This window comes from Diplotaxodon limnothrissa, linkage group LG3, assembly GCF_057381915.1.
Source record: "Diplotaxodon limnothrissa isolate DT_005_m linkage group LG3, D_limnothrissa_male_GT1.1, whole genome shotgun sequence".
Classification (NCBI taxonomy): domain Eukaryota; kingdom Metazoa; phylum Chordata; class Actinopteri; order Cichliformes; family Cichlidae; genus Diplotaxodon; species Diplotaxodon limnothrissa.
This window is the reverse complement of record NC_140598.1, coordinates 59,456,649-59,470,503: the sequence shown is the minus strand read 5'-3', so window position 1 is coordinate 59,470,503 and position 13,855 is coordinate 59,456,649. Positions and strand designations below refer to the sequence as shown.

Genomic DNA, 13,855 nt, shown 5'->3' with positions numbered 1-13,855 from the left:
ACATGAGTTGAGGTGTGTGTGTGTTGACAATGTATGCACATTTAGTAGTCAAGAGTCTGTATTAGTTTTCCTGAAATGAGAAATATATTTCTTGATTTGCGTGTTTTTTAACCGCTTGCCCTGAAGCCATCTTGAAAAATGAATTTACCGGAGACGTGGTTTGTGTGAACATGAACAGATATGCCTAGGAAACATGTGAGTACACCCTGAAATGGTGTGGACAAAAGCTCAGTTTGGCAATGTTTGCTTCAAAAGGGGCAAATGTTTTGCATGTGGCCACATGTGGGAAGGGAAGGGGCAAAAGACAAGAGGATAAAAGAACAGGACAGAAGATGGAAGCAGAAAATTACATCTAAAATATGTTCTATAAAAATGGCAGGATAGTGACGCAGTGGTTGGCACTGCTAAGACACAGCAAGAAGACAATGTGGTCAAATCAACCATCGTTCTGTGGAGTGTTTGTGGATTGTCTCCGGGTACTCTGGCTTCCTCCAACAGGTCAAAGACAGATTTAGTGGGGTTAAGTCAATTGGTGATTTTTGAATTGGCACCAGGCATAAATGAGTATGAATGGTTGTGTGTCTGTATAGCCCTGTGACAGATTGGTGACCTGTCCAAGTTGTGTACCCCACCCCGCCTTCTTGGTATGTAGTATAGGCAGTGCAGTTACCTTTAACAACAATACAAGAACACAAGGGAAATATGGGCCAGATCACAGGTTCTAGATTGTAGGCGCCAACGTTGTCTGACAACAGGGCTCGCACACAATAGGTGTGAACAACAAAAAAGCCTTTATTAACAGTTATCAAAGTTTAGTAGATTGTGCACAGTTAACCAAAAGTGGAGCGCGTTCTTGTAAATAAAATAAACCCACAAATAGTTGAGCCAAGGATTAGGGATGGGTATTGATAAGATTTTCACGATGTCGGTTCTGTTTAATGATTCGATTCTTTAGATTCTTTTTAAAAAGGAGAACACTAAAGTCGATTAGCTTAGAACTTTGTTTTATATCTTCTCTTTGAACAAGATAGAAATTTAGGAGTAACATGGCCTTACAAACCCAACAGTGAGATCTTAAGAGATCCACAGCCTACGGCTCTTCAATGGGGTGTCGCAGGGTCCCCAGGGAAAAAAATTGTAAATGTAAAATAGTAAAATAAATATTCTTCTGTAGCAATAACCAAGTATAACATAAATTATTCTGTAGCAATTACACAAGAATATCCAGTAATGTCCCTGCCTACAATCGAACACATTCACTTACCGAAAATCAGGGGCATCTGCTGTGGCAAATGGGTGCAAGCCTTTGACCACAAACTTAGACGAATGTCACCGAGCAGTGACTATCCTGGCCTGAAAGGAGACGCTACCGGTAGACTGCAGCGAGAACTGCCAGCATCTGAGCCAGACTCTGTCTGTCTCTCTCATCATGGTCGCCTAAATGCACAGTAATGGCAGGTTTTGTAATGAGGCAGATCGCGCTAACATAATATGCACTGTTAGTTGATTATTTACCTGCCGCATTAACGGGAGAAGGACGTGCAAACGTTACCGCTGCTGCTGGGTTGAGATTCACGAGTCCGGAGCGGAATTAAAAACTTCATTTAAGGTTATCACGTGTTTTGTGAGCAAATGCTTTTGCATAGTCGTAGTGTTTCCTCCCTTAAATGAAATATCTACTTTGCAAGTATTGCAAGTTGCCCTGTTGTCATCCGTTCTCGTAAAGTATAACCAAACTTTTGAGCGTTTGAGCTGCTTAGGCGCCGTGTTTCCTGCCAGGTAAATGACGCTCCGCAACGTGGTGACGTCATTCGGGGCGACTGGAATCGATAAGGGAGTTGTTTGCAAAAATGGCAAACAATTCCAAGGAACTGAAACAGTGGGAACCGGTTCTCAACAAGAACCGGGTTTCGATACCCATCCCTACCAAGGATATATTGTCTTTTGTGTCCTTTAAAAGTCAATTTCAGTCTGTCAGTGTTCAATAGTCAGTCTGTGTGTTTGTAACCAGTCGGGTTATAAATCTACCAGTTCATCCGGCTCTTTGGGCTGGGCTCGCCATCCAGTACTGGAAAACGGATCCTCGATTCTTCTCAGGTCCTCAAAACCAATCCAATACAAATAAGCAAAGGGAAAAAACCTGACCACGTGAAGCAACAAATGCTACACGGGGCTTCACAGTGCTCACGTTGGCTCACGGCCTTCGGAATACACTATCATTATTTCACTGAAAAAGGACTTTTACTATCCAGTTAGCTGCTTCACCGCACGGGTAACGGATCTTTCACCGTCTCTGTCTATGCGTATCTGACTGCTACGCGAAGGCGCACACAGGTGTCTGAGCAGCGCACACAGATTCAGACCAGCCAATGATTGGTTGCTCAGTGGATCTAACGAAAACACTCCGCACCTTTTTTATCCACATATTAGTTAATCTTATGTTTACATGCTTTTTATCAGTATTTATTATATTTAAATGCTTTTATCAATATTTATTCCCATTATGAAATGAGTATTTTAATCAAGAGTTTTAATATTTATGCTTTTAATCCCGTTTTTAACACTGGGTTGCAGTAGATAATAGGACTCATTTCCTTTCTTACTGTGAATAGATTGCTGCCATTTATCTGTTATGTGTGTAACTGTAGCTCAGAGACTAGCATAAAGAAACAGCTAGCTTGGTTGATCCCAAATCTGCCAAAGAGCTCCCCAAAGCTAATTTAAATGCTATGTTTGTTTAGTTAGTGTAAGGCAAGGCAAGGCAAATTTATTTGTATAGCACAATTCAACAACAAGGTGATTCAAAGTGCTTTACAGAGACATTAGAAACAAAAACAAATAAAAAGCATGATTTAAAATTGATTAAAGCAAACAAACAAACTAACAAACAAACAAAACAGTATATAAAATCAAAACACATAAAATCAGAACAATAGATAAAATCAGTAGTTAAAATGTTAGTTTTGAAATTTAAAAGTGTGGATTTGGTGCTTTATTCAAATGCAGCTGAGAACAGGTGAGTCTTCAACCTGGATTTAAATAAACTGAGTGTTTCAGCTGATCTGAGGCTTTCTGGGAGTTTGTTCCAGATATAAGGAGCATAAAAGCTGAATGCAGCTTCTCCGTGTCTGGTTCTGACTCTGGGAACTGATAAAAGACCGGATCCAGATGACCTGAGGGATCTGGAAGGTTCATACTGGGTCAGGAGGTCACTGATGTATTTTGGTCCTAAACCATTCAGAGCTTTATAGACCAGCATCAGAACTTTAAAGTCTATCCTCTGACGGACAGGCAGCCAGTGTAAAGACCTCAGACTGGACTGATGTGGTCCACGTTTTTGGCCTTAGTGAGGACTCGAGCAGCAGAGTAGTTGTCTGACTGATTTTTTAGGTAGACCTGTAAAGATGCTGTTACAGTAATCAAGCCTACTAAAGATGAATGCATGGACTAGTTTTTCCAGGTCCTGTTGAGACATCAGATCTTTTATCCTTGATATATTCTTGAGGTGATAGTAAGCTGACTTTGTTATTGTCTTAATGTGTTTTTCTAAGTTTAGGTCTGCATCCATCACTACACCCAAATTTCTCGCCTGGTTTGTGGTTTTTAGATGTATAGATTGAAGTTCTCTGGTGACCTGTAATCGTTTTTCTTTGGCGCCAAAGACTATTACCTCAGTTTTGTTTTTGTTTAGCTGGAGAAAATTGTGGCACAACCAGTCATTAATTTCCTCAATGCATTTACCAAGAGCCTGTACAGGGCCTCGGTCTCCTGGTGACATTGTGATATATATTTGTGTGTCATCTGCATAGCTGTGATAGTTTATTTTGTTGTTGTTTATAATCTGTGCCAGTGGGAGCATGTAAGTTTCATATGACCAGACTAGCCGTTTCTCCTTGTTGCTAGGTATGTACGTTGGATGTAAGGGCTGCTGAGCAAACAGACATTACGATGATATAAATCCTTTCCTCTTACACTCGGCTGGAAAACTAATGTATATTTACCTGAAAGTCAAATAATTTAAGCTCGTTTCTTATTTTTCTGCCATGCTTTGATTTTGCAACAAATTCTTTATTAAAGCTTTCCTGCCTTATGCACTGCCACCTCCTCTTTTCCTCCCTGTCTTATCTCCTTCCCTGTTTTACCATTATCTATCCCTCACCCTGAGTCATTCCATTTTACTCACTCCCTCGCTCCCTTCTCAATTCGACATGGACATCCTCCTTCTTATCCCACTCGTTCCACACTCTAATTTATCCATCTTATCCCTCTATCCTTCCTTCCCTCTCCAGTCCCAACTGCCCCCCCCCCCCCCCCCCCCCCGCCACCTTCACGTCCTTCCACCTCCTCTTTGCCTTCATTCCTTTTCTTTTGAGCAAGGCCAAATCCAATCTTTTCCACACTCCCACTTTTCCCACTCGTTCTTTCAGTCTTAGTATCCAGCTTTTTATCCTTTACCATACTCCCACTCTTTCTCCTTCCACTCGCTTCATTTCTCACCCTCCTGCCTTAAACATTAGAAATATAGCTGTCATCTTGTCTGGTTTTTAATTTCTTCCATCCGTATGGTTCTTCAGAGTGAAGTTGTGCATTTTCTTTGCCTTTTACTTCCTTGTATTGCTCCTTCCCCGTTTTCTGGTCTCCTATGGCCACAACAAACTGCTTCATCCTCTCGCTATACTATATTCTTTCTATCTTCCACTTTTATTTCCGGGCGCACAGCCACCCCCTTCTCCCCTGCTAACGAGCTCTGAGTGAAGCGACTGAAAATGATATGCAATTAGTACTCAGCCTTCATGGCCTCTGTGTGCGCGCGTGCACATGTGACAGATTGAGACGAAGTTCTCCGCGCTTGCAGCTCGATGCCGTGCTCTCAGGTACAAGAATGAGGCTAATGTACTTTCCACGTGCAATGTGATGATGTAGGAATGTGTTTGGTAAAGGTAAGTAATATGAGTGTGTCCATAATAACAAAAGGGAAAGGCAGAAAAATAATCATATGCTGGCAATGTCCATATAGATTATGAACATATTTAAGAATTTAATGGGGAGAAGTGGGTTTGTCTGTCACAGGTCAGTACATTATACATCCTCTATGATCTCGCTGCACCTTGGCACTGTAACAGAGCGTAACTCAGAGCAGACGTGATGATTCATTTTAATAGAATTACATTTTAATGAAACCTTCATTGTACTCTTGACTCTGGAGATGACCTGCAGTAATTTTAGGATGATATTTAGGATGAGTTTCACGGGAACAAATGTAACAAAACAAATGGCAAAGCAGCCAGATGCATGTAGTTGTGGTGTAACACTAGTAGTGGCATGTAGGACCCGTTAGCGCTACTTTGTGCCTTCTTTGGCACAAAGGGGTGCATGCATAAAAACTGGTCCTTCGTTACGGTCTTTCTCTTCCTCTTTCTACCACCTTAAACTTGAAATTGAAGATAGGAAATGAGTCCTATGTCTACTTTCTTACTGTGAAAAGATTGCTGCCATTGATCTCTGTATAATTACCTTTAACTACAGTAGGAGGCCAGAAGGAAAATATGGGATCAGATGGGTTCTAGATTCGTAGGAGCCAACGGTGTCTGACAACAGAGGACTTGTACACAATAGGAATGGAAAATTCCACAGTATATCAGGTATATATTAGCCTACAGCTATGGCTTGTTAAAGGCTCTAGATCCAAAGTACCAGGCAAATTAATTTAGTCATGTGTCATGAAAACAGGTTAAACTAAATAATTGGGATTTGTTAGTACATAATCTAAAAGTTTCCTGAACCCTTTTATAAGATGTACATGGCCATACTGCACTGATTCAGCATTTCCAGTGCAGGATATCTTGAGGAAAGGAACTGGCTCCATTGTCTTTGAGAATATTTTACTCCATCAAACATGACGTTTAGATAAAAAGACGTTAAAGTCGACTCGGTTAACGGTGATGTCTTGTTAGGCTGCAGCTAAATCCTCTCAGGTTGAGTGTGTTGGACTGATAAGACGTGAGCTAGCTTGGATAAACAATATGCGCACAGTCTTGACCTCGACTTCAGATGAAAGGGTTTACCTCATCTTTGAAGTTTCTCGGAGGGAGACATGGTAAGTTCAATTGGAGTTTAGACTTTTTGCAAAGACTGCAAGAGCCGATTTGTCTTGGTGTCTTTAATGTAGAGCTTTAACGCCGGAGTGTAGAATGCGGATTTGGCTATCAGGACTTTTCCTTCCAAACATAAGGCCAGTGACTCTTTAAAAGTCAATGCTTAGATTCCACAAGAAAATGTGCGTTTAGCCATCAAAGCTGAAATATAACACGGTATGAAGACAGACCTCCATACTTCAGATATTTCTTGGGTGTCTTTGTCCTGGTGAAACACGGTTTATGCTGCTGGTCCCCAAAAAAGCTTTTGTTATACTGAAATCTGACTTGCACTTTGTGATAGTAGCAGTCATTAATGAATCCAGCTAATGCTGGAAATGCCCTATGATTGAACCTTTATGTTGTTCCATAGTTGATAAAGTGTGTGTCTTATTTATATCTCTAGTAGACTGGTGTTTCAGAGTTGGTCTAAGTGTTTACAGGCAACTTAAGTAGCCTTAAGTGAGGTTGTTGCACAATCGTAGAAGTAAAGGCCAAGTAATGTATTTGGCATTTGGGTTCTGACAGCATTTAAAAAAAACAAAAGGCAATTCTGGCAGGGATGATAAATAAACTTGTCAGCTGAAACGGAGCAGAACAGATCCAATATTGGACTGGGTATGTTGAAGGATTTATACATTCTTGGTGTTTTCAGGACAAAAAATATTGGATGTATTGAAGGTATGGCCTTGAAGTCAGAATAATCCGTACTCCAGAATTATTGAAAGAGTTGAGTACAAATAACCATTTAGTAAAAATCTGTGAAAATATTCATGTTTTTAGATGCAAAAATGTACCACGTACACAGATAGTTTGTTGTCATTAATAAAGGTGGAAAGGACTTGCATTTCTACAGCTACAAAGTTTGCTCAAGGTAGAGTTCGTTCCCTCTCGTTGGCTTAGTGTATAAAAGAAAAGAGCAGGCAGCTTTGTATTGCATTGCATTTGTTGTAATCATTTGCTAAACTGGGGAATATGCTCTACTACACCTAAAAACAATTGACAAGTGCCTTAAGGCAGGTGGTGAATAATGTCTGAATGCAGTCTAAAGTTGTTGTACTGTGGTGGGTTCGAGTCTGAACCTTGTCATCATTTTCAGTTTGTTGTGCTTACTTGAAACGAAATAATTTAATCAAATTTCCACCATCTAATTGACAAAGAACAAACCGCAGGGTAGTGCTGCAACTCAGGAGTACCTAGTTTGGTGGGCTCTAGGCGAAATATAATTAAACTGCTATTTGTAGCCTGCCTGCTGTGCTCGGTGCATGAAGAGTACTTGCATTGGAGAGTGCACACACAATATGCAGAAAAGAGGGCGTAGAGGTCAACCACTTGTGTTTTTTTTCTTTCTTTCTTTCTTTTTTTTCTTTTTTAAATTGGCAGACTTTTATAAAATTACATGTTGGCCATGGGTAAATGGATCTGGTCACTTTTTGGCAAAGTTTGCAGTCTTACTAAGCCGAATGTAGTAAAAATGAGTAGATGTGTGAAAAGGCAGTGGCAGCTATCCTTGGCACAGCTGCATTAGTGCAACACATAATACACACGTCACATTAAAGAGAAACGGTCTGAATTTTGCGCTGTCAAAGTATCAGACTTTTGTTTGACAGATAAATTTGTAGAACTTTAAAATATTTATTTTACATGATACATTCATTGTCAATTAGTTTAAAAAAAGATTAGCACCGTAGTGAAGTCGTGCTCCGAGGACGAACAGCAGCATCTCCTGGGCTTCGCTCAAATACCTCAACTGTACTAGTGTGAGTAACTTTTAAAGTGTGTATGTGAGGGGAGGGGGGAGTAGCTGCAGTGTCAGAAAAGTAAATGCTTTTAGTGGCTGTTACCTTTTTTTTTTTTTTTTTTTTTTTTTGCCTGTCCCGTTTGGCTCTTTTGCCATCAGAATTGTTGTCTAAAGGCAAAGAAAGATGCCCAACGGATTTACTTTACCAAACTGACCATCCCAGCCTTGCCGTAATGGTCCATTTGATTCACCTTTTATTGTTTATTTTATTTTCACTTACTGAATACGGGACAGACTTGACTGGGGGAAAGAAGGGGAGAAAGAAAGAGGGAAAGAGAAACAGCTGAGAAGAGGGACGGGGGAGAAGGGCAAAAGACAAAAACCAACAGAACGGGCAGAGAAAAAAAAATGCATATATCAATCACCTGGATCACCTGCTGAGAAAGAAAAAAGAAAGCAAGCAGAAGAGAACAAGAGTAATAGAATAAACAACATCACAATGATATATGGGAATATGACAGTAAATACTAAATGTTAAACATTATTGTGCAACACATAAGATCAACAGAACACAGTGTGCTTTGAGGTAGGAGCCAAAAAGGGTGTAGTTTGTGGGTGTGATCACCCGTGTGTACACCTGTGAGCATGGACGCGCTTGTTTTTTGTTTTTTTAAAAGGTTCCTTCATGTAATAATCTGCTAGAGGGTGTGGGGGGGCCACAGCCCCGTCCTCCAGGGCGTGAAGCAGGTGTGGAGGAGATCAAAACTCCAGACATCCAGAGGCCCCCAGAACACAAGAGACCAAGGAAGACCAACAGAGGGGCAGCTGCGCCACTGTCCCGGAAAGAGCTGAGGAGAGTCCCAGATGAGGGCTCACTCAGCAGCCGCGGAGCAGAAGCCAGGGGGAGTTGCAGTGACGCGCCCGTGAGCTCCGCCGGCAGCCAGCTGCGGCTGAGTGACCGAGCCCCAGGCCGAGAGGCCGGGGGCACCCCACCTCCGAAGTGGCCCGAGCGAGCCCCAGGCTCCAGGCCCCGATAAGCGGCCGCCAAGGAGTGAGCCGGTGTGTACCTGGACGCCCATCCCCGGACACAAAGTGGCTGTTACCTTACTTTAGCCATGAAGTGTGTCGGTGTAATCTGAGGCTACGCTAAAGTATCAGGTGTAGAAGCAGAGAGCTGCGACGGGCTGCAGAGTGTGTAACCGGGCTGCTTAAGTAGCAGGTCAATTTTTAAACTTTATAATTTTGTTGATGCTGCAATTTCTGGGCTCCGCATACTTAGTTGTGTATATAGGAACAGAACATTACTGTACAGAGAACTTCCAGATTATATTTCTCGCATTGAACCATAAAGCACAAACGATGAGATTGAGGAATATTAATAATCCATTTATTAATTATGCATACCCATAACCCATATTTTTTCCAGTTACAAAGTATATATTCAACCTGATTTTATGTCCTAGGCTTGCAAATGAGTCCTGCATTATATATGTAGCATGTATATTATAGTAAAGATGGTTATGAGATTCTTAAACAAGAGAGAAGAGAGAAAGGACACAAAACATCAAATAGTGACGTTTAGACAAACAGCATTTCCGTTTGGATATTTCTTGATCTTTCACTCCCTGCTTTAGTCTTATTACCGCAGGTCATGCTCAGACCGTGAGATTATTTGAAAGTGTGGAAATGTGGATCTGTAATCTATTTGAGTCGGAGCTTTCAGGACATATTATACAGCTAGCTGCATCATTCCTAACCTGAAGTTCTTAGCTATCAAACTCTCGTCCCTGCTTATAGTATCCAACTTTGTTTCCGTACAGATGTTTCAGGTCAGTCCTAATAAGTGTGGTTAATCCTGTGTTCTCTACTTTGCCAGAAGTTACAACATGTAGCATTTACTGTCCTCACATTTTTATTGTAGCCGAGCAACAGCTCTTAGGCTGTAGCGCGGCATTTACTTCACTGAAGGCAAATCACCTTCATCCCCTTCTTGCATAGTTGGGCCACATTGTGTAACTTGCTAATGATCCAAATGACTTTTATTCTGTAAATGACTGCGCTGAGGGACAGATGTTGCTGCAGGCGCTTTAATTTGTCGGAGTCAAATTAGTATACAATGAATTTCATAAACCTTCAAGGCGCTTCACTCAATCAGAATAGCCTTATGTTTTCCAGATAAATTATGTACAGAAGGAAATCTAGGTCAGACTTGATCTGTGCAATAAAAAAAGCCAAGCGTTTGACTCTCAACTGAGAAAATGTTTTGTCATCTCGTTTGTCATTGAAATATTTATTTGCATAACACTAAAGAAGTTCAGTAGGAACACAATTTCCATTTTCCATCTCATAAGCCGTATATTAGAATTTCAATAGTTGTCCTTTTGGGTTTGTTTGTTCTTTTTTTCCTTTCTTTTTCTTCTGCATTACTTTTAATGAATATCTGAATGCTCTGCAGATGTCAGTGTGTTTATGTTAAGTGAGCAAGTTGAACTGCTGACAGAAGGCGTTACTGTCAAAATAAATTTGTCTTCACCAATTATTATATGTATTATAGTTTTATCTCAATTATTAGCCTTAATAAAATTGTACACAACACAAGAGAGAGAATAAAAATCCCTGTTCCTGTGTACTGTCGGGCAAAGCTCTATAGCCCTCAGAGGCTAACAGTGTGGATACATAGTGACCAGTTTTTGTTGGTAGTATTCTCAGTCTGGTTTCGAATCTGTATCCTAATTAAAAATAAAATAAAATGCAGAGAAACCGAGGAATTCCCATAACTGCTGTTGGGGGCATATCCCAGTGTGTCTCATTTCATCTTGTTCTTTTGTTATTGGAAGATTTGAGTGGAGCTGTCTAACTTCAAAGTTCCAACTTATTCATGAAAGTGGAACAAAGACATGATGTTGGCGCCTGTCCCACTTATCAAGAGAGAGTTGGTGTCTTCCACCAACACATTTCACAGCAGGCTGATGCATAATCGTCCTTCTGTTTAGCCAGGATGTGGATGCAACAGAAATGAGACATAAAGGAGATGAAAGCCAAAACAGTGACCATGATCTAAGCTTGTGTGCCAAGATGTTTCTCATTCATCCTTCAAGCTGGAGAGGTTGTGTAGTTGTTTGTCTTGGGCAGTGGGTGGGCTGTGTAAGGAATTACATCTCCCCTCACCCACACACTGTGTCTGTCCACAGCTGCATTTAAAATGTGCCCCCATTAAAATAAACAGGAAGAAGTATTTTTATACATTTGGTTGTGTGTTTGACTGCATAAGGTCATGAAGCTTAACCTAGAACACCTCATTGGAGCTTTACATTTAAATAAATGCATTCAGATGAGCCAAAATTGATGTTAAGGGTTACAGCTCATGGAAATGGGAGAAACTCTGTCCCTCTTGCATTTAAATTCCTTCTTATATTGAATAATCACTGAATACAGATTTACATAATGTACTGCTGTTTGTGTGCATGCACTTGCCCCTGAGTGATGATGCATTTCTAGAGTTGTGAATAAAGTGTTTTGCATATGTAAAACAATTTGTATACTTTACGTTTCTGATGTTGTTTGACATGTAACATAATACACAGAGCTGAATGAGACACATGCTGTGAGCATCTACATCTGTGATTGACACATTCAAATTTAATAAATCAAAATAGTAGTGATCTATTCATCTTTGTAGCACCTTAGTATGCCTAAATAATCTCTAATGAACACAAGTTATGTTACCTGTTTATCACTTGGTTAGATTATGTTAAATTGGATTTACTGTGCCCAGCTTGTTTACCCCTCTCTCACTGTCCTGGAGTTATTGTTTCAGCAGCATTAAATTAGTAGTAGGCTATCAAATGCATTGTTTGCTTGTCAAACACTCCAGATTCATTTCCTCAAGTGAGAAATTAAACCCATTTTATCTCCAGACCCTCTCTGCCCCAATTTTATGCCAAGAATAGCTAAAAAAATCTTACATTAAGGGAAAAGTGGTCTTTCTGCTCCCATAAGTCTTGTAAGTGTGGGAAAAAATGTTCTCCACAGTGACATCAAGGGAAATTAAGGGCTATTCAAACCATACTGAGGTTGTCCATAATTCACCTCATCGCCTCTCTCTCTCTGCCACAGCGTGGACCTGGTGCATGCTCAGCTCCATGTGTGCGAGGGCCGCAGCCTGCCAGAACTCGGCCTCAAACAAGACAAGATCAGGGTGAATGGCTGCGCAATCCAGTGTAGAGTGACAACCGAGGACCCATCCAGAGGCTTCCAGCCAGACACGGGAAGGATTGAGGTAGGCTTTATCTACAAGTGCCCTCATTGTGTTCATTTGCTGGTGTAGTGAAGCTATTTGTCTACTAAGAAACCTAATGAAGGTGGCAAAGGCCAAAAGAGGCCAGCTGATTTTACAAAATCAAAAAGCTTTTTTGTGGCGGTTCAGATGGTGTGAACAAGACTGCAAGAGTTAAAAGGTTCTTTCTTTTTGGCCAAAAATGCAGGAATAATATTTAAAATTTCACGTGTACATTTTCCACCAGTATCCTGCGATCTCTAAATTCACTAAATCTGCCAGAGGAGTTGAGTGCACTCTATCAAAAGCCAGTGTTTGCGGCATATCAAATTATTTTAACCTTGTTAGTTTATACTCAAACAATAAGAGCCTTGGAGCCGACCATGCGTGCACCTGCATCGTGATCTTGATTTCTGAAAATAGAGCCAGTGATTCCAAACGAGAACTATTCCCATAGTGATATGATATAATTTTCCTGTTTTAATGAGAGAGGAGTATTCACATCCAGCACGGCCTGGGTGAGGCTGCTGCTACTGACAGGAACTAGAAATGTGAAAGCTTTCACTGATGGGTGCATTTAAACTGTTAGACTGAGTGGGTTCATCATTGTCTGGAGGTGGGGGTGTTGAAAACATTTCTTTTGGTTTACAAGTACTCACCACATTTTGATTAAAAAGAAATGGATTACCAATGACTTCCTGGTCTTACCAATTAATTCTGTTAAAAAGGGGTGAACTAGAAGTTGTTTTGCATATAGATTTAAATTTAATTTGTCATTTCATTTGGCTCCAAGGGGTTTTAGTTTATTAGCGGGATACGTGGCTCAATGATCAGAGTTAATTTAACCTGGACATATCAGCGCATTAAAGGAGCCATCTCAGAATTTTCTTAATTTTAAGTTGTATTATAGTAAGCAGCACATATTCCAGGATCACCTTTAAATTGGCCTTGCAGGACCAAACATCGAATCTGTTTTTAAATACCATCCTCATTAGATGGCATTCTCACGTTCATTACTATTCACCGTGAAAATTATGTGAGAAGAGTGGCCATGAAGGGGCTTGTGACCTTTCCATTTCAAGGACTTTCCACCTTGTTTCTACTCCATATTTTTCCTCTTCAGCTTCCCCCTGCAATTCTCAGAAACCGTCCTCCAACCTACCACTCAGCTTAACAATAATGTACATATTTCACATACCCAGATTCCTTCTTCATAGAGCGCTCACTCTTCTTTTCAGCCATTTTATTAATTTCCTTCTCCATTGGGTTTATTTTGGTCTCTTTACCCGTCATCCTGCACCATTTACCTGTGATTTTGAATGCGGAAACATGATGGACAATAGAGGGAGGCCTCACCACCACCATGCAAGGTGAATGAAATAAACACAATCAATAAAGATGGAGGAATGGGACACCAGGCACTTAATAAATTATTGCTGGATGGCCGTGACTGGTCGGAGGCGGAGCAACAAAGTAAAAGGTGAAGGGCACGAGGATGAAAGTTATAGGTTGTAATTCACTTGAGGTGTCCGAGGAAAGTCGAGTAATTGTCTTTGAGAAATAACGACACTGAAACTTCTGCGCAGGGTCGGATCAGATACAGATAACCCTTCAAACACGATGCTCCAAATATTTGAAACCCACGTGGTTGTAGCACAGAAGGTGATGGATTTTCAGCAGTGCTGTGTTTCAGGAGGAAAGGAC

General features: G+C 40.8%; 1 protein-coding gene across 1 annotated transcript in view; it reads left to right on the top strand.

Annotated features, from left to right (window-relative positions):
* pcxb (pyruvate carboxylase b) overlaps positions 1 to 13,855 on the top strand; it is a 313,827-nt gene that overhangs the window by 100,630 nt on the left and 199,342 nt on the right. Inside the window, exon 11 of the mRNA XM_085349662.1 lies at positions 11,992 to 12,154. Coding sequence (XP_085205788.1) covers positions 11,992 to 12,154 — 163 coding nt within the window. The remainder of the gene's footprint in view (positions 1 to 11,991; positions 12,155 to 13,855) is intronic.